At 30.2% G+C, this 21,202-nt stretch overlaps 1 protein-coding gene across 3 annotated transcripts in view; it reads right to left on the bottom strand.

The window, feature by feature from the left end:
• The window catches only part of LOC125065827 (homeobox protein unc-4-like), a 35,267-nt gene extending 15,204 nt beyond the window's left edge, over nucleotides 1–20,063 (bottom strand). For all 3 annotated transcript variants that reach the window (XM_047673668.1, XM_047673669.1, XM_047673670.1), the window contains exon 1: nucleotides 19,648–20,063. In XM_047673668.1, coding sequence (XP_047529624.1) covers nucleotides 19,648–19,861 — 214 coding nt within the window. In that variant the 5' untranslated portion in view covers nucleotides 19,862–20,063. The remainder of the gene's footprint in view (nucleotides 1–19,647) is intronic.
• Between the last annotated feature and the right edge of the window lie 1,139 nt (nucleotides 20,064–21,202).

Here is a 21,202-nt window from a genome sequence, read left to right as displayed (position 1 = left end):
GGCGTAGAAATCGCCCGAGGTCCACACGTCCCAGCGTAGTTACGTGTGAGTGCAATTTTTTTAATGTATACCTACCACACATATTGCTGAGACGGTTGATCTTACTCGTCTAGGCTTTAATATTTAAATGAACATAGTATAAAAAAAATGTTGAACATCCTGACACCCTCTAGTAGGTAGAATTGAATTGTATTTCAGATGCTAGCACCTATTTCTTTAATATATTATAATTATTCGTATGATACGTAAATTAAAAATAATAAAACCGAATAAAACAACATATATACAAAGAGCTATATTTGGTTTTTAACACATGAAGGTACACATGTAACTTTATGGAAGTAAAGTGAAAAAGTATTAATTATTTTCAAAGCAAGCACCTAATAACTTATAGTGATAAAGATATCTCGCGAAATTACATCAAGTTTATAATGCTATGGTACCTGGAATCAATTACCGATGGCGGTCTGCGCGCGCGCAACATGTACTTTTCAACATTAATGACGTATCGATGCAATGAAATTACGGGACATACATGCAAAGAAGATATTATAATATTTTAAGATTTACAGTTCAGGTTAAAACGTATGATTCTTATTTAGTCAATTTTTGAAAAAAAATTTTGGTCCACAGACTCGGCTATAGTGCCTTAATTTTACAAATTTGTGTCATATTGCTGGCAATTCGACAGATTGGAAAAATTTACCTTCATGTCAAAAAATAATAATAATAGGATCAAGCTGTTTCATTTAAATGTCTATGTTTGTATGTTGTTATGTATGTCTAGCTGTGACTATACACACATGTACAAACAAGCGCACACAAGCCTTTACTCGTATATCTTGGAAACCGGCAATTTTGATAAACATTCTTAAATGTCATTCAGAATTTATTTAAGTACGTAACTCTTGCTCGTTTTTATTTGTACTGACGATTATGATTCACGATGTTAATCAAGCGTTTCAAAGTTGCCAAGCTACAACTTAACGTTGAAGTTATCACAGAATCTCGTGACGATAAGTGCAATAATATATGATGTGGTTTTTTCAATGGACTTTTTAATTAAATAATAGTAATATTAACTGATATGTTTGGTATGAATTCAAATGTTACGTTATAAACGTATGAAATATTAGTTATATAATCCTTTGCCTTTTTTATATATAAAATATACATTGTTATCGGAAGAAAAAATCCTTTCTAAATTATATGTCCAAATATCTTATACAATTGAGACTATTCTTGAAAAAAAAAAACTGAAAAAAAAAACATCGAATCGCGGAAAAAAACCCGTTCACATTCGCATCAGATTCGCCTACTTTATCAGTTAAATTTCAAATTTTATGATTACTACTGCTTAAAAATAAGTATACCCAGTATATACATTGTTAAAATGCGTTTCAAGTGATTGCATCAGCCCTCGCAACACATTATTAATATCGATATCGATAATGTTCACACTAATAATTGATGCGGTAGTTCGCCAACGTTTTCAAGAATCGAATTAAATCGATCCAATTTTTCTCGAGTGTCGTAATTGTGTGGTTAGGTGCTCTGTGGGTTGAAGTAATTGGATAATTGGGAATCGATTGCAGGTTGTCTCGTTTGCGTTACAGATTTCCGATCATAAAGACATTATGTGTTTATTTTTTAATCGAAATATTAATCGTAAGCTGAATGATATGACGCTTTCGGAAAAAGAAATCTAGTTATTTCACCTTTTCGTAAAGGATTTCGATTTTGTACAGTTATTTATTATTTTTAAAACAAAATAAATTGAAAACAAAAAACAATTACTTCTTCTGGTCTGCAAATTATGACAAAACATTCGAAAGTTTTTAAAACAACAATATTTTGATGATATTTTAAAATTAATTAAAAAAGCTCAATTTTGAATGAGCGGATGACATTTAATTTTGTTTTAAATGTCATCGGGTGTGTAACATTTTTCGCCTTCTTTGCGACGATATTTGTAAAATACGAAATTGATTTAGCAGCAAAAAAAATAAAATTATTAATAACATACGAAAAATTCGACCGCCCGAAGCAACCGAGACGGTGTCCGCCTATAATTTTGTCTCGATCCCGGGAAATTAATTTCTGAAATTACCACCAATAATAAAGTAATAATTTTAAACCTAAATACGTACCTTGCTGACTGACACGTTCGCCAGAGACGGATTTTGTCGTTGACAATATTTATATACATATCTTTTTACATATTTGAATAAATATTTAATATAGGTAGATTAGGTATGAAGTAATGTGTCTTGATTGATTTTTTAAAAACGAGGTTTTATTAAAAACCGGTTTAGATTTTTTTTTATCTACGTATAAAAATGCACGAAATGTTACCAGCACCCGAAAGATCGTGATAAAATATTATGTCAATTAGTTGAACAAAACTGATTAAAAATTCAATTTCATGATTTGTCGACATGTGATGTGTGTGTGACGACAACTTACAAAATAAAGATCATAAAAGCTTGGAAAAACGTATTTCAATTTATTTTTATCATATCGATAATTAGATAAATTTATCTCACGAATACGTTTCTACAAAAGGAAATCCACAAAAAATACTTTCATCTTATTTTATTCATTTAATCATTAATGTGATTTAAAAAACGTTTGTACTTAAATTTATTCGTCCTTTAGGTATAATTCCGTCCCTGTGAAGAGAAATGAAGACATCAGGTGAAGCGATGCTTAAAAAATCGATGTTCTGCGAACAGCGGTAACTGTAATGCTTAATTGAAATCGGGTAAAAATATATTTACCGTACAATCGTTGAAAATTATTGTAATCTTGAACAAAATCTACAACTTCTCATATCTCTGTATCAATTGAAATTCAATATAATTCCTATTTTGTATATAAAATACACATAACTTTATTTACAGTTTCAATTATAAAACAATCGAAGAGCAGAATTAAAAAAAAACGCATACTACTCATTAGAAGTAAAACCTTTTTGTACCAAGAACTTTTAACTCTAACACGCTGCACTAAATTCGATTTAGAAAAATATCCTCAATGCGATGAAGAAGTTTCTCTACAAAGTCTTCTATCAAAACTTTTCAGAGACTAATCAATGCGATTCGAAGCAGAAAAATAACATTTGATTAAATAAATTTAATGAAAAATTATGACAATTAATAAATAGCCCGGTCTTATTTATTATACTATCAAAAAATAATCCGATCCAAAGTATTTTTACGTAAATCCTGACGTGTAATATTTCGATGCGTCGCTCGCGGCCTCAGGACGGCGAGATTGAAAAATGATAAATAGCACTACTATACATTACGCCGGTATTAACCATCACCGTTAAAATAAGGTGTAATAAAATTTTAATATTATATCCATACACTGATAGGTTTGAAAAATAGCCGCGGACATAAAGCTAGTAATAAACCCTTGCTTGAGTTTACTTCATTATTATAAATTGCATTCAAAAATTAATACGATGACGTCACTAAGTTCAATATAAGGATGTCAACATACTTTAGTATAAGAATACAAAAAATTAAACAGTATACTACATATCTACATAATAAGTATTCGAGTGGTCAAGACAAAACTATTGCCCCAACAATAAGTCTATTCAAGTATAGACGATAGTCATGTTTCAAAATTTTATAATAAATAATATAATTTTTTTCTATGAATTTCTATTAAATCTTCTTCCATTGTTGTTGTAAGTGCATGCAATTTTATTTTTACACTCGAATGAAGAATAAGTATATCAATAAAAAGATAAGGTAATTTATAATTTTATAAGCAGGATAAGTTTGAATAGCAGCAAACGTCTCAAATATAAATGTATTTATTCATTTATTTATACATAAAAATGTACAAAACAAAATACTTATAGCTAGCATCTGAAAACCACCCAGGTTTGTAATAAATGCTAACATAGAGTTAAATCTAGGTTCGTTATCTACACAACATTAATGCCAGTTAAACATGTGTATATACTATAATAACTTACTTAAAAAGTGTGATTTAGATTTATTCAATATATGTACTGATTTTTACTATTGTTCTAATTATTGTATCGAAATCTTTACAAATATTATAAATGTGAAAGTAACTTTCACGTGGTACACATGAGGATTGCATTCTATCCACATTTTCTGGCGGAAATGCCATGTCTATGTAATTATTCAAGATAAATAATTCTAGTAAAAAAAAATTTGACATTGAAACTGAGCTGACAGTAAACAACTTTACTACACAATAATCCATTTTTAATATTTTCTATTGAAAATCAAAATCAAAATGTTTTTCATTGCAAGCAAAATCATTAAAGCACTTATAAATCGTTATGTTACAGTATTAAATGAAACGTAAAGCTACCCGAATTCTACCGAGAACAACCAGCTAGAAACTCAATAGTTACGCTACTTTAATTACAGAGATTATATCAAACACAAACAAATATTATACATGTTTTACTACCTGGAAATCATAAAATTGTAACTCCACGCTTTTTATTAATAATATAATATCGTACTGAATAATATGCCTTATTTATTATTATTTTTTGACTTACGATTTAAACATGCATTGGAATTGATGGTATTACAAGCTCCATATTCTTTAGAAGAAAGGAGGTCCGGCTGACATATTGAAGATTTTAATTTACGTTGACTTTAATAAAAAAAAAAGACGTATTGCAATATAAAAAACAACATAAATCATATATAAATTCATTTTTTCATCAAAAAGAGGGCTATAAATAAGAAGTTCTCAATTCAACGCAATGATAAGCTACACACGGTAACAGTAGTCATGGTACAGTACATTATCTTCCTGCGAACCTCCTGGGAGCCATAACTCACTGCACTGTTTCCAATCTGTTTACTTGTGGTCGCTGGACTGTTAGGGTAGAGAATTGTTTGCTGTTTCTCTTAAAAACTTGACACGAATTACTTTATCTAGTCTAAAATATGTGTTAAATGTATTATACATCATATACTCTATTATTGTTATAAAAACCTTTATTAAAAAATATATATTTATTTTCATTTTAAAAACATACAACTCATTGTATAACTCATATGCATGTTTTCACTTCTTTCAATAATAAGAGCAACTTGTTACTTGGAAATTTAAATCCTAAAACGTATCAATAAGTTATATCGACTCCCTTTAAGGAGAGAAAATAAATACCGACGAGTATTACATAATAAAAGATTAATAAATCAGTAGAGACGCATGCTACTTATTTATTTTTCTATCTCAAAATTATTAATTATTGACAGAATGCCAAAATTAGTCATATAGGGTTACTTTATACGGTAAGCATCCACTAAGAAGATATTTCTTTGTATGAATTTTATTCGTACGACATCGGATCGAACATGTAGTATCTTATATAACAATCATTCATAATAAATTAACCCCCACAAGTGAACACAGATAAAAAGTCATAATCTTCGTTATTATTATAAATCTGGGATGAATGGATGTTTGTTAGTCAATCACACCAGAACGGCTGAACGGATCTGAATGAAATTTGGCAGAATCGAGAATAGCACATACGTTACTGTATCATGAAAAATCACCTAACACCTTCACCACACACATACACAAAAACTAGTAATACATACCATTGATGCACCTAAAAATAAAGAAAGACCGAATAAAAAACTTAAAACTCATATTCTTATAACGGAGTAGTGATCCATATAGCAATATTACTCAAATTAAGATATCTAACGTAGGCTTAACACAGAGTTAAATACAATTGAAAGGCGAAATTTATAAAATGATAAAACTAAGATCATGATAATCTAACAAGGGAATAATTCAGCATCCACATGTGCAGTCGATACAAGCAAGTATAATCTGTTGTCGGCGCCGCGACTAGTGCCCTCCAGAGACTCGTCTATAACGTGTTTCCAAGCAATGTTTAATGCACTAAGGTGGAAATGAGATATGTTTTCGTGATTGGACCATTGCTTCATGAACTAATTCTCGGATAATACTGGCACCCGAGGAGCGCTTGCCACATTGTTTAACGATATATGAGAACAAAACGTTTATACAAGAACTAGTCTTAATCACCTCTTATTTATATAAAATAGGCAGTAAACTGGCAAATGGGCTGATTGGCACTGTGAGAAACATTAACCATTCCTTACATTGACAATGCACCACTAATCTTGGGAACTGAGATGCTAAATCCCTTGTCCTTTGTTACACTGGCTTATTAAGTCGTAGTAGGAACACATCTATACTAAGATTGACGGTATAATATATCATGAGAGAATAATACCTACCCAGATAGGATTACACAAAACACCACCACCAAATAAGTAAACTGATTCCATTTACTAGCACGTTCACGTTCTGAACTTAGGCTTCGCCTTCCTCTCGGAATTTTAAATAGTGAAATATCTGGTCATCCAATTTATAGATATACATACATATAATCAAATTGGAGTCTCTGTATGTAATATTAAATTAACCACTTTTAACTAAATGAATATGTATGTATACACGGTACATATACCAAAATAACATTTCTTTTAATTAATGTGTGTCTGTCTGTATGTCTGTTTGTTCCGGCTAATCTCTGGAACGGCTGGACCTATTTTGACGGGACTTTCACTGGCAGATAGCTGATGTAATAAGGAGTAAGTTAGGCTACAACAATAACTTTTTTGTTAAATTTAAACGTGCACGAAGTCGGTGGCACAGCGTTTTTAAAACAGCTACCATCTTTATTAAAATGATAAATGCGAAAGTAACTCTGTCTATTTGTAACTGTCTGTGGCTCTTTCACGGTCAAATCATTCTACTGAATTTAATGATATTTGACATGAATGTCAAGCTCTTTTTTATGCCTAACACCTGATGATCGCCTCTTAAACACAAGCGAAACTGCCGGCGACAACTAGTAATCCATATAGGAACAGTTAGTGAATGTATAATCCTATTAATATTATATTTATCACATAATCTTAGCAACGTTGGAAGCTTTGGCTTATCTCGCAAACTAATCATTTTTATATTATTGATAAAAATAAAGTACTTTCAAACACGAACTGTTTTTAAGCGGCAAATATCTTGTATCGAAGGAAAGTTACAACGTTTATACTTTGATTTATTGATGGTACCACCATTGTTCCCTTAGGACTCGTCTATCAACCTCGTTGAGGTATGGTTAACTTGGAGATGAAATGGTACGAATTTTATTATTTGTAACTGAATGTTATTTTATACGGTTCCTTTATTATAAAAATCATCACGATGTGCTCATTAAAATGAATTTTAAATAGTGTGGTCTAATATTGATAAAACTTTTATATTTTTTAATCATTACCAAAAGTTTTTGGGCAAACAATATTTTAGACAGCAATATTAATTGTATATTACACAAGCTTATCAGGGAGCTTGCAACACATACAATTAGTACAAACAATTTAAAAAGGAAGTTCATCACAGTGGGTTGCTTCAGTTATCCTATCGCCAAAACTTAGTACGATCTATCACTGTTCCGATTTATAGACTCAGTGAATAAGTATTGTTACAGGTACCTGGGATTACAACATCCGAAATCGTAATTATATTAGACTTAGACTCTGTGCTATGGGCATAGTTATCCACTTATCATCAGGAGTCCTATAAGCTGTCTGTCTGTCTTCTAAAATTCATAAATAGATACGATTATTGTTCTGGAAAATTATTATAATTTTGTGTGCCACTAGAAATGGAAACTTTATCGAGCATATTAAATATCGAATAGATTTATTATAGATAATCAATGATAATATAAATTACTATTAATGCATTGTTACGGTTTCACACTTAGCTTATTGAAGTGTTAGCTCAGGTAAATGGTAGATTAAAAACGGAGTAGAGCGGAAAAATGTCGCATTTAATGTAATTCTGATTCGCCGTCACATTTAAAATGAATTTTGTATAAATGCCTATAAAATATTTTCTTAGATATTCTTAGATATCTTTTTTTATAATGTTCTTGATGTTAAGGCAAAACACTATTAAAGAGTGATAGTTTGTTAGTTATTATTAAAGAGATAACAATCGTAAATCTAGCAAGCGTTCGGAAAGAAATATAACCGAATAGAATCAGTCGGCGATTTGCGCGTGAAATAATAACAACCAACTTAAGATGATACGCGATATTGATACGTGTTTTCTTTAAATTTTATATTTATTATAGTCAATATCGCATATCTTATTCCGACTTTAGACGCTCGTGTTCTGCGGTGAGTTTCAATTGTCTTCAAACGCAATACCCATACAGGCCTGATTAGCCGCTGATATTAGAGGGATTATGAGTGATATTCAATTAGATTTTTAGATTAAAAGGAATTTCTCACAAAAAATATTGTCAAAATTTGAAGATATCCTCTGCCCTGATTTCTTTAGGAAATTATCAAAAGTTTGCTAGACAACAATGTATATTAATTAAAACCCTTCGGCTGCCCCTGCACTGTGCACTGTACCCTGTCGGCTTGCTCAAGGGCCGCATTATCATGACACCACTAGTTACAGATTTATTACACTTATTATCGCATGCCCTTTGGGACACGTTAAATAATTAAGTTCAAAGATATCGCTCGATATCGGTGTTGCTGGAGACATTATGTTACGAAATATTGACTTCATAATTTAACACCGATAGTTATACTTGTTGTCTGATAGCGAAATGTTTGTTTAATATTAGAAAACAAATAATAGCTTTTCATGTATTTATCGGACGATTTTATGTTTCTTAATGTTTTGTTTATAATTTAAATGCAATAAAATAATATTTCGATTGTAAATTTATATTTATAAAAATGAGATTAGAATGATGATAAAAAAATCATTTTTATTTTTTTCAACTTTTTTTTGACAAATTTATTGTAAGTGATGTTATCTATAAATTGATTTACACCTTTTATATTTCTGAGTTATATTTTAGAGCACCTAAATTCAATATTTTTTAGAATGCCCAATTCCTAACAACTAAACTTTATTTCACCTTGTTTATGGTACATTTAAGTCAAAAAGTGACCAAGCCCCTAATGCTCCTCAGACCCCGACGTACTTAAACATTGCACGCATCGGGCGTGACGTACGGGTTAATTTTATGCTACATTAATAAAGGAGGGTTGGAGCCACTTTTTAATAGGGTTAGTTATGGTGCGAGGTCTCTCAGACCCTCCGCCACATTCTCAGGGTTAGCGATACATTAGGAGATCAAACGGATTATTCAGTCATGTTTGCTTGGTCTGATGTTTGTTTTACTAATCCTGTTTATCTGCGAGCGTTACATGAAGATAGCTTATTATTAATAGCTTATTTAGTTCAATAAATGTATATGTGTGTGTAGATACTAGCTTATGTAAAATATGAATTACCTTTATTTAAAATATCTATTGTGTTACAAGTATTTATTAATAAAACTCTTTACAACTCGAAAAAAAATTAGGTATAGATATAATTGAATTGCAAATATTTGTTCAGGATATGATTTTTAACAATTAATACCTTAAGTACCTTCTTTTTCCGTAAACCCAAAAAGTTCACACGAATATGCTTCGAATATATATTAAAAGAATGACTTGTATTTTTTTCAAATATTTCCAGTCCAATTGTAATTATCCACCGTTAATAATTTAGATGAATTTACAATAGAAAAACGTAATTGATACGCGTGTTTGATTTGTAATTAGTAATAGAAAAAAAAATCAGAGGGTGATGTTTTTTTCTCCCTCGAGAACGAGCTAAAAAACAATACAATAATAAAAATTATTTATTTTATTATGTAATTAAATTCACGAAACATACGAAAGCGTAAAATTAATATTTTTTTTGCTTAAGCAAAAACTGTGGGTGACATTTTTTTTTATCGAATCCCTCGGAAAACAATGAATGCGATTGATTAGTATCGTACAATTGTCGCACGTGACAGTCAGTTCTATAACTTGTTTATCCGTGAAAACGAAATAAAAAACAAGAATAACGATATAAATTTTAATACCAGTGGGGATTAAAAGTCATATTTGAGCTCAAAACTTAACAACACATACAAATATAATATTAGTTTTATAAAACATTAAACGTTAATTTTAAACGTTTAAACGTTAAACTATAGCCGATTTTGTAACTTTTTTTAACCGATTTTTTTCTTTTTAGGACATAAAATTACTTTTCAGAGAAGATACCGCCAAAATTCTAAAGCTTCATATATTCTATACAATTATAAATTTAATTTTAAATAACATAAATATATTAAGCTTTTTTTATATTGGTGATATGCACATTTAAAGAAAAATATAAAATGAATGAATATTTAATATAAATTAGAAATATTTAAGCGTCTGAGAAGTCAACAGATCAATATAACGTAATGGGACTAAACCACTCCGTCTATAAGTTTGGTATCAAAGCCCTGGAGCCCAATTTCGATACTAAACCTCTAAGTACAGGACATATTGGCAACACGTCTCCCGCGACCAATCGCGAGGGTGAACGGTTTTGAACGCTACAGTGTAAATAGTAAAAAAAGCATATCGAATTAGACAAATGTATGTTTGTAGCCACGCGACGATAGATTCGCCACGGTGCATGCGAGATGCGACAATTGTATACCCTTTATTGACTTTAAAATAATCAAAATTTACTACAAAATATTAAAAACATTTTTTTCTACTTAAAGCTTTTGTCTCTATCGCGAATAGAATAGAATATATAAACACTACACATATCACTGGGATTTCTTTTGATTTTCAGATTGTTCAACACCAATTAACTGCTTATAAAATGTCTCTTGATTACCGTAACATAAGTTTTATAATAAAAATAATAATAAGTAATCTTGTAGTAAAGTAATGTGTTAGACCAATAAAGCTCTTTACAGCGCTATATAATACTTTATACATTTTATTGGATATTAAAACCGTTAATATAAATAAAAAAATCTATTCGTTATTAAAAAATAATCGAATTTGACACATATTTTTCATATTTAGAACAAAAGTTGCGCTAGCGCAAAAATAATAACCCTATATTTTTAATATTAGAAAAAAAAAACTTGAAACGTCAAACATTTTGACATAAAATTAGACAGACCTAAGCATATCCCTATTAATTTTCCACAACAGCTGTGTAATAAAAGTCTTCGGTTTTATTTTAGGAACCGAGGTCACTCCCCTGTTCAGGGTGTGTGAGGAAATGGCCCTTGAAATTAGCCCCCACCGGTCTCGGTTACATTTCGCGCACCTTGCCATCGCTCGACGACTTGACAAATACTTCTTATTAGACCTTATTACGAACATTTTTGGCCTTTTGTCACTTGTTCGTGGTAATGACGATGTTTTTTATAACTCGGACACGGTGTAAAGTGATCTTATACTTGAAAAATAATTTATTATTACATCATCGCCTCGTTACTGCTCACTGCTTACTTATGTTATTATGTTATTTAATTTGCTTTATTGTGACGCATAATGTGTCTTAATTAACACCGTTGATAAAATTACGATGAATATAACATTATATGTAATTTGGACACAATGACATAAAACCAAATTTCTTTATAATCTGTCTTTATTATAATATTTCAACGATAAAATATTTTCTTGCATAATAATGGCAACATTTGAATAGATAAATAAATGAATTAAATACAAATATAATTACGAGCTAAAAGAGAATATTTCGTGTGGAATTATTACAATTTCACTGACTATTCATTACAACACAGCTATTAGGTAAAATAAACACAGCAATGTGTCTTTCAAATATTGTTTTACAAGCATTTATAGATAAAAAGTATTGCATTTTAACGAGAGAGGGAGAGCGTGCGGATATTTATGCGTTGTTCCGTTCAAGTCGACTCCCCTACGAGTCTGGCCCTTTGTTGATGTGCTTTTGACTAGTTGTGATTTCTGTTTATTAGACCATTTAACTTTGTTACTTCGAGAGGAGTTTGTTTCCTTGTTGCGTGGGGGACGATATGTTTACATTGCGCAAAATTACTACGATGTTTTGAGGTTACGTTTGTTCTAGAGCCATTTATAGCCGTAATATTAATTAATAATAATTATGAAGAATCGCAGTGTATTTAAGGATAACACATGATAACTATTATTGTAGTCGGACTATGGCGCAATTATTTATTGTAAGTATTTATTTATCATTATATTTAAAAAAAATATTCGATTGTTCATTTTTATTTTAAATCTAGAATATATATAATTGAGATTATCCTCTCGACCGATTCTGAATATGGCAGTCATTCTGGATGTAGAATAGTCAAATGTAAGGGGATACGCTTATAATTCGATAGGACCATTGGCGTAGCGTATAACAATATGCCTGGATACGCAAATGGATGAGACATAAATCGGGATGAGTTCTGGCGCAAGACTAATAATCCAAAGCTCTTTCCACAGCACGGAAGTGTAAAAACGATCAATTTTGAAACTCCAGGCTGACTCTAAGAAATTCTTGACAGAAAATAGCGGTATATATCCCCTAGCCGATTTGATCTCAGCACGTCTTTATCTGCAGCCTTATAATTATGTATAGTTAATTATAGTTAGTGTTACAATAGAAATCGTAACAATTTCGTGCTTGTAAAACAATTTACAAACAAGTTATATTTCCTTAAACCCCAAAAAAATAGTTTCCGTGAAGTTCTTATTAAGATGTCAGTTGTGATACTTTAGGTGCGTATTTCGAAAGGCGGCAATTATAAAGTTTAGTGTGATAGCTTGATTGGCCAAACTTTTTTCTTTCACCGCTCGCCTGACGAAGAACGAAATTGATTCGACCTGCTCCAAATGACAGAACGTTCCCAGTAGGCTCGATTGTCTTGAGGCCGTTGATAAAAAAAAACACATAATCGACTGTGTATAAAATTCTTTTGCAATTTACTGTAACGAGTTCTCTTAAATTCAGTTTTTTACTATGCTCCGTATATATTTCATTTACACAAACGTGATTGTTTACGTTTAAAACGTGAATTCGAATAACGAAATACGGTTGAAAGTCTTTATTAAAGTATTTCATTTAGTGCGTTATGAAAAAAATATGTGAGTGTTGTTTATGACGCGGCGATGACTTTTTTATGTCACCCTATGCGCATAGGATATCATGAAAACTACACGATGAAGTTGCTCGCTTAACCGCTAAGTGTCAAGTCGCTCGAAATAGACAACTTCACACATTATCATATTTTATAATGTTTATTTGATTACAAATTTCAATCGTGAACGTTTAAATTTGTGAGTGTGTGTTATATTATAATGTAGTGACGAACAAGAGAAAATTTTTTTTTTTTTTTTTTCGTATTTATTTATTTTTACGTAATTAAAAACTATTTCAAACTCGCCGAAAAATTAGAACTTCTCGCACGCGTACATAAGTACACGCACCTGTTTTTAATATTATAGGAACCAATATGTAACATATAAAATATTGATCGATATTCTAATTATCTGTGACAACTATTTAATACCGACGAATCAATCAATAATAAGCAAATTAGCTGCTAGGACATTTCTTGTTATATGAGGGGTCATTAACACTATAACTTCACGCTAATAATAACATTAACAAAATAAGATAAATCTTATTTTATTATGACATAAAGATCATAGTTCCGTAGTCTACGTATGTCCTGCACGAGTAATATTATGTGATAAGTAATTATTGTAATATTGTTAAACTACATTTTGTAAACATGTGAATTAATCAATAAAACATTTAATTACAACAGTATGATTTATGGCATCCTAGTTGGGATTATTCGCTTTACCGATTACGGAAATTTATAGATCTGAATATCATTTAAAATATACTTTTTAATTATAAGACTATTTACACAAGATGTTTCGAAAACACCTTCGCTAGAGTACAATCAAAGAGGTTCTATAGATATTCAGCTACATAAATCATATCGATAAAAAACATTGATATTTCTATTATATGACGATAAAAAATGAATTGTTGTCAAGACACAAAGCGGGGTGGTCATGCGTCATCCACATAACATTTAACATCCTAATTTTGTGAGTAACACCTCAGCGCTAGTGCCGACAAAAGCGTCGATAAAAATCTGGGTATCGACATCGTGGAGCGAGCGACGCGCGCGCAGCAGGCGGCCTCGCCGAACAACTAATAACTTACATTTGGATTACGCTCGTTAGCCTCTTCGCACCTTGCCAGCGTTTATTTTTTTATTAATACAAAATTTATTCAAACGCGGCCGGAGCGAGAATATTTCGGGAATAATGCCTTAATAATATTAAAACGATAACTTATGGCTAGTATAAGTAGATCGTACCGCGGAGGTTATTTATTAGGATATTATTTTTAATCTGACTAGCTCGCTTAAAATCAACACACGCTTTAGTTAAATAGTGACGTCGAAGCGTGAATAATACGGCCTTGTCAGTTGATTAGTAAATTGTGATGCATTCGACCATAAGATCCGTACGAAGCGAACGTTTATTTTTTATAACGATTTTTGACAGTGATCACGCCTAACAATTTGCGTGTTACAACACTAGTCTATAAAATTAAAAAACAATTGAAATGTTATATGTAGAACGCTATTACTTAACAACTTTAGTGAGCTTCAAAATATATTTTGGTCGTCGGCAGTTTTTTTACAACATCATAATTATCATTGTCTCCTCGAATAAAAATACTGTTCCAAGATATTAATAATCACTTCAATTTCTTTTAAGTGTAATACCTAAGTAATAAGTTGTCTATAAGTATGAAACATAAAGTATATATGTATAGATACAACATAAAAGCTCACCCACACATTCTTACTTTTATTAGTCACTTATTATAAGTAAGATTTTTTTTATCTAGTATAAGACTTTTAAAATTTTAATTCCCTATATTATGATAATAGCACAAATATAACTTATGGTTATATAATAATTATTATGTTTTAAACTTTTCATTTTCCAATTTTAATTACTTTTTTCTTATTTAAATTAGATATCTTACGTGTCGGGACCTAAAATCAATCGATCTAAAATTTTCTAAATTGTTGTCTATCGTTCTAGCATAAATATTAAATCATTACCTAATCTAGCATTGATTGAATGTGAGTGTTTGTTATAGCCAAGCTTTCATATTTCACCAAAAAAACTCATTCTTCACGAGTATAGGTAACTACTTTAAAATTACGTACTATTTTACGTTTGAATAAGTTAAACTGCTACTTTGCAGGTTCACCGGTAGGTACACAATTTACACGGCACTTCTAACATTTAACAAGACATTCAATATCCCGCATCGCATCATTTCTCTCGTTTAATTTAAACATTCCTATTAGATACACGATCATTTAAATATGCTATTTATTTAATATACACGTAATATATTAAATTTACATTGTAGACTTAAATAAGTATATAAAATAGCTCCATACAAATCTAGACCACGTGTGGAGGCAAGAATGCTAGCAAAATTTCCCCGTTAAATTGCATTACAATTATCTAAGCGAAAACGGACCAGAGGAAGCAATAAGATGAGGTGTTATATGTGTTAGAAATGTTTTTAAATTCATTTATATTAAATGAATTTAAAAACAATTATATTTAATAGATTATAGTTAAAGTGTATTAAAAATATGTTTATTGACTGTAGGTACATTATCGTTTTTAATTAATACAGTATTGACAATTGTGAAGAGTAGGTACAGAATTAATAATAAGTATAAATATATTGAAAAATATTAAAAGTTATGTTTACTGCTCTATTAAAACCTTTCTTTTATCGTCGAAAAAGTATTCCAAATTTTTAATTTTCCATATTTATAATAATAACTTTTTAGTAGTAGAAATTCAATTACTTGACATCTCTATTAAGTCTAACATAAACATTTAAAAATCGAATATGAACCAAAACCATTACGACAAATAAAAAACAATTATAGATAAAGCTTAAAATAATAATAACTCTACAAAAGCGCGCGAAATGGAATAAAGAATGTATTTTATTGCCAATTAATTTGAAATGAATAGTAAATCATGACTAGTGAGATTTCAAGGATAGAATAAAAATATATTACATGTATTTCGTTAAGAGTTCGGACAGACAAAAAATATAAGTATTTATAAATTGAATAAGTATAAAATACTTTTCAATTATGATTATAAAAAAAAATCTACATTATTACCTACCATTTAACTGATAAGTATTGCCGTTAATATTATTAATGTACTTGTTTCCTAATACTTTTAATTTTTATTCATACAACAAAATTTGATTAGAAATCATGACAGTGATTAAATTTATAACTGTCATATAGTTTTGGATGTTGTGAAAAAATTCTAGTGATTATTTCCACAAGCCGAAGTCAAGTAGGTAATTAAAGATCATACATTTTAATTTGACACACATAAAACTGACACATTATTTTAACATTAATCGACCCGTGAAAATGATTTGAAAACTTAAAAACATTTAGATAAACATAACGACTTCATACTATACAGTAGTCATACTTGGTTTATTGTTTTTTATTAGTGCCGTTTATATGGAGACTATTTATATTAAACATAAGACGATTAAATGTCATATATAAAAAATATAATTTAATTATATACAAACATGTAATCAAAACTAATAACCTATTTCAATTAACGACAGTTCATAATAAATAAAAAAGTAAAAACATTGCAGGACAATTTAAAATTCAATCAACATTTTAGGCTGTCTGATGCCATGTCTTTGCCTTATCCAAAAAACAAATATCCCATAATAATACTGATTATAGAGTAATGATAGACGCCTATAACCATCATGGGAGTGAGTCATGGTAGTTTAAAAATTGCCGAAAGCTCGCGTGACCTCGGTTCGAAGCAATATGCTTTATCCCAATTCGATTTGCAGCGTCAAAATAACACGGGGATAATTGCGTATAATTGATTGATTTATTCTATTGTCCTGAACTGTACAGATTGTATTATTAAATTAGTCTTATAAAAACATTTTAGTTTTTTAATATGTATGTTTCTCAATCTACGATATTATAGAAAATAAAATACTGCGCTTGCATTTCATTTAAAAAATAAAGTATTTTAAAATAACAAAGATTTCAAATTTGTTACAAATATGTTAAACATTAATGAGCTACAATATGGAAGATAAAAAGATTAAGACAGCGGCTTCTAAAGACACCTATAGTCTTAAGTCATTATAAGTTATTGATATTACTTTTTAACACTAAATTAGATTATTTTAACGTTCTTAACCTATTTATTTATTTAATGTACATAACTTAAAATATATAATAACGTATTTTATACTGTAAAAATAAAGTTTTAATTTTATAAGCATTATCTACAAGGAAGTGTACAAAATAAAATATTTTTACATAAAATTTATATTATACGTATAAATATGTATATTAACATTATTATATAATTTTTAAGTTTTATAAATATATACACGTATAGGTATTAATAAACTAGAGACATGATTTAATATTGAATGTATTGAATACATGTAAAATTTCAGTTTTAAATTGTATTACTTGAGCGTGTCTGAATGCATTACTTCGATGTCGTGCCTGAATGTATATAGATTTTATAAAGTGGAGAAATAATCTAAAATACGATTCTATATATATATATATATATATATATATATATTTTATTGTGTTGTTGTCGGTGATTCTTACAAACAAATTTTTATTATGTTATGAACTCGTTCAGTATTTTTATATGATTTTATTATATATTTGCTATTTGCTTATTATTTTAACCCTTGCCTTATTTAAAGATTGAAAATTGTTTTTTTTTTTTTTAATAGTAAAGTTACATGCCGTAGATGTCCCATATGTGGGCAAAAGCCTCTTCTCTCAATGTGAATGTTCCATTATTATCTCATTAATCATAATATTCCACTGCGGGTTTGTAAGTAATTCTATAGACTATTTAAAAATAAAAATAATAATAAAAGAAATAAAAAGAAAGTGTTAAGTCCTACGATACGCCGATATAAATGATAATAGATATATTTTATTTATAATTCTGCAATTTATTTATTAAAAAAAGCGCTGGTTCTTTATACTTAAATCGGTAACCGCTCTACTTTACTAAAAACAAATAGTTCAAGGACAGTTATTACACTTGAAATTGATGAATTCATGTTAAAATTTTACGTTTAACAAATAGTAAAGCAGTTACATTAACATATTCACAACTAAGATATAACAATAATATTGTCCTCATTAACGAACGCACGAGACGTGTCGACGACAAATGTCTGGGACCAACTCGTGTACGAAGACTCTACTATAATATACTTCGATTGCCTAAGATATTTGAGTCGTTGTGAGTCGAACTTGCGCTGCCTTTTGTACAAAGGAGCGATTTTAATAAATCAGACACTTTAGTTTTTCATATAAATTATGTCTGAGTAGGAATATAATTTAACATTTGTTAATATTAAACTACTGTTTATAGAGATTTTTAAGAAGCTAGCGCTTATTACAAAATAATTTAACACAAAAAACTAAGCAGGTAGGTACTTGAACGTTACCTTAACTTATTGAATTTCGAATAAATGTAACATTATCTACTTCTTAATTAAAAATAAATAAAATAAAAACTATTTCTTTAAAGAATCAAGACAAGTACTTAAATTATTTTTCATCAACTAACTTGCATTAAAATATCTAATTGGCAAGAAGGAGACAACTACAATTTTAAATTAAGAATTTAATAAACATTTTGAATTAATAGTGCAAGCACAACAAATTTATAAATCCTTATAAGTAATCTTAAAGTAGGTTGACACTATGTAAATAAATAAAGATTTAAATAATATATTTGTGAATAAGGTACAAAATCCCTTACAAGCAAATCCATAGCAATAACTAGAATATACAAACTAGTTTAAGAATAGTATTCGTTTATAAATCGAAGTGTTTTTTTTAAATTAAAAAATAACTATTTATAAATATTTTTTTTAATTGTTTTTTTTTATCAATTTGAGTTGTTGTACCTACATATTATATTTATGTTTATTGCTTATTTCAATTATCCTAATCACCGACGGCAAAGTTACAGTTTTTCACCTTTCTCAAATTTTATAAGCCAAACATAAACATGTAACATTTGTTTTATTATACTTATTGTTAAATTAAAATTGTTCATATGAAGTGAGGTCCCAATACAAATTAAATTAACGATAAATCATTGAAATTAATAGGAGTACAATTTATACAAAAATATAAATTATTATATTTCATATATTAATTATTTAATATACTTTATTAATTATAATTATTAAAGTATACTTCAATGGTTGCAAAATTGAAAATATCATATAGCAAGTTGTTAAAATAAAATAAGTTTTTTTTTTAAAACAATATCCCTGATTATATTGGCATCTAATTATATTTTTTTTTTTATATTAAAAGTGTAGGTACGTAACAAAACTTTACTTTAAGTATTTATTAAAACGATGTTCTAAGTTAAACATTTGTTTTAAATATTTTTTGTTTATGACTTGTGAAGTCCGGGTTTAATAATAAATCATTTTCAATGCTTAGATGTGTAATTTTTTTTTTAAATAAAATGTACTCTAAAATTTTACAAGTATTGAGTTTCTAAGCCGTTAACATTATTTAAGATAACTTACCTTTACTGCTTCCACCGTCCTCATTGGAGTCCTCGCTGGGCGGTCCATGCGGCGCCCGCGCGGGCAGCGGATGCGGTAACCTCGGCCGCGCCAGGAACGGCGGCGGCACCCCAAAGAACGGCAGAAACGGCGGCCAGGCCGGTCGCGGAGCAAGGCCTGCGGCCGCCGCCGCGTACAGCTGCAGCGGCGCCGGCAACCCGCCCTCCAGCACCATGCCGCCGGTGCCACGCTCGACACTCGATATCTTGATTATCGACTACTGACAACACTACCAACCGCAAGCATTCTCAGTCATTACAATCACCACCAAATTCCAATTAGTCAAACACTATCGTTCGTTACACACTCATCACGGTTAAACGGTGTGCTCGCGCGGCTCGCTCGGCCCGGCACTGAGATGGCGCGCCCGACGCAGGGCGGAGCGTCGACCCCCCTACCCCCACCTGTGTACAAATTAATTCCCCGCCTCTTTCATATTATAGATTTATTCCTCCGACAGTACAACGTACGGCGTAGCTAAACAATATTAAACCTTATGTCTGCCGGTTACAGATGGGTATTGAATAGAGGGCCATAAATTAAGGCTTGCCATACGTGGAATTAACGATATCGGAGGAAGCGATCTTTGTCACGCCGAAATGGACTTTGCTTTCTATGGCGTTAAGTTCGTTATTGACTGTATAGTGATTATTCAGTGGATTTATAAGGCCGTCGTACGTTTATACGAGGCTGCGGGGCCGTCATAATCTTTTTTAGCCGCATGGCGCGCCGCTACAACGAGACTTATAGATAATCGGTAAGACGTTATGTTATAGATTGTTGCCGCCAACATTTACGTTTTGAAAACTCATGTTGTCTTACAGACACAACAGTTAGAATAATAGGTGATATTATTCAATGTCTATATTTATGTTTTACAAGTGAGAAAATTTGTACTTAACTTAACATCTCTTTGGCTAATGCCTCATGAACTTAAAACTAATTTTAAAATATTGTGTGTAAGCAAGTTTCTATGATAAATGTATTAATAAGCATTGATAAATAATGCTATTGCCATTTATTCAATGCTATTTACTTATTAGTTTCAATGACGTAAATAGTTTTTATAAATATTTATCCTACTATCCTAATCGTAAGTAAGCTTAATACGATACATGCAATTAGTAAGGTAATTTCAAAGAATTCATCCATATCTAATGTGACAGGTAATCATCAGATGTTATAACTTAAAAATAGGAGATGGAGTTGAGATTATTAGGCGGCACAATAGATGTGTTGCGTAAAACTAGATTGCGCCGGACTTTAATGACCCACAACAATCAATCATAAGAAATTAACACGTTACAAAATATATTCCTGACAGTGATGAATCATAAGCGACCGAAAGGCAATCAATTTCACAAGCGATTCCTTATTCCATTAAACAAAAAAGTAATAACCTAATTGACATAAATAATAATAAAATATGTCAAGACAGCGTAACGACCCGCCCGGACACGACGTGACAGCTCTATCAGAAATCTCACACTGCCTGTACTCGCTTCCACGCCCCTCT

This window comes from Vanessa atalanta, chromosome 8, assembly GCF_905147765.1.
Source record: "Vanessa atalanta chromosome 8, ilVanAtal1.2, whole genome shotgun sequence".
In the NCBI taxonomy this organism is placed as follows: domain Eukaryota; kingdom Metazoa; phylum Arthropoda; class Insecta; order Lepidoptera; family Nymphalidae; genus Vanessa; species Vanessa atalanta.
This window is presented reverse-complemented; position numbering and strand designations above follow the sequence as displayed.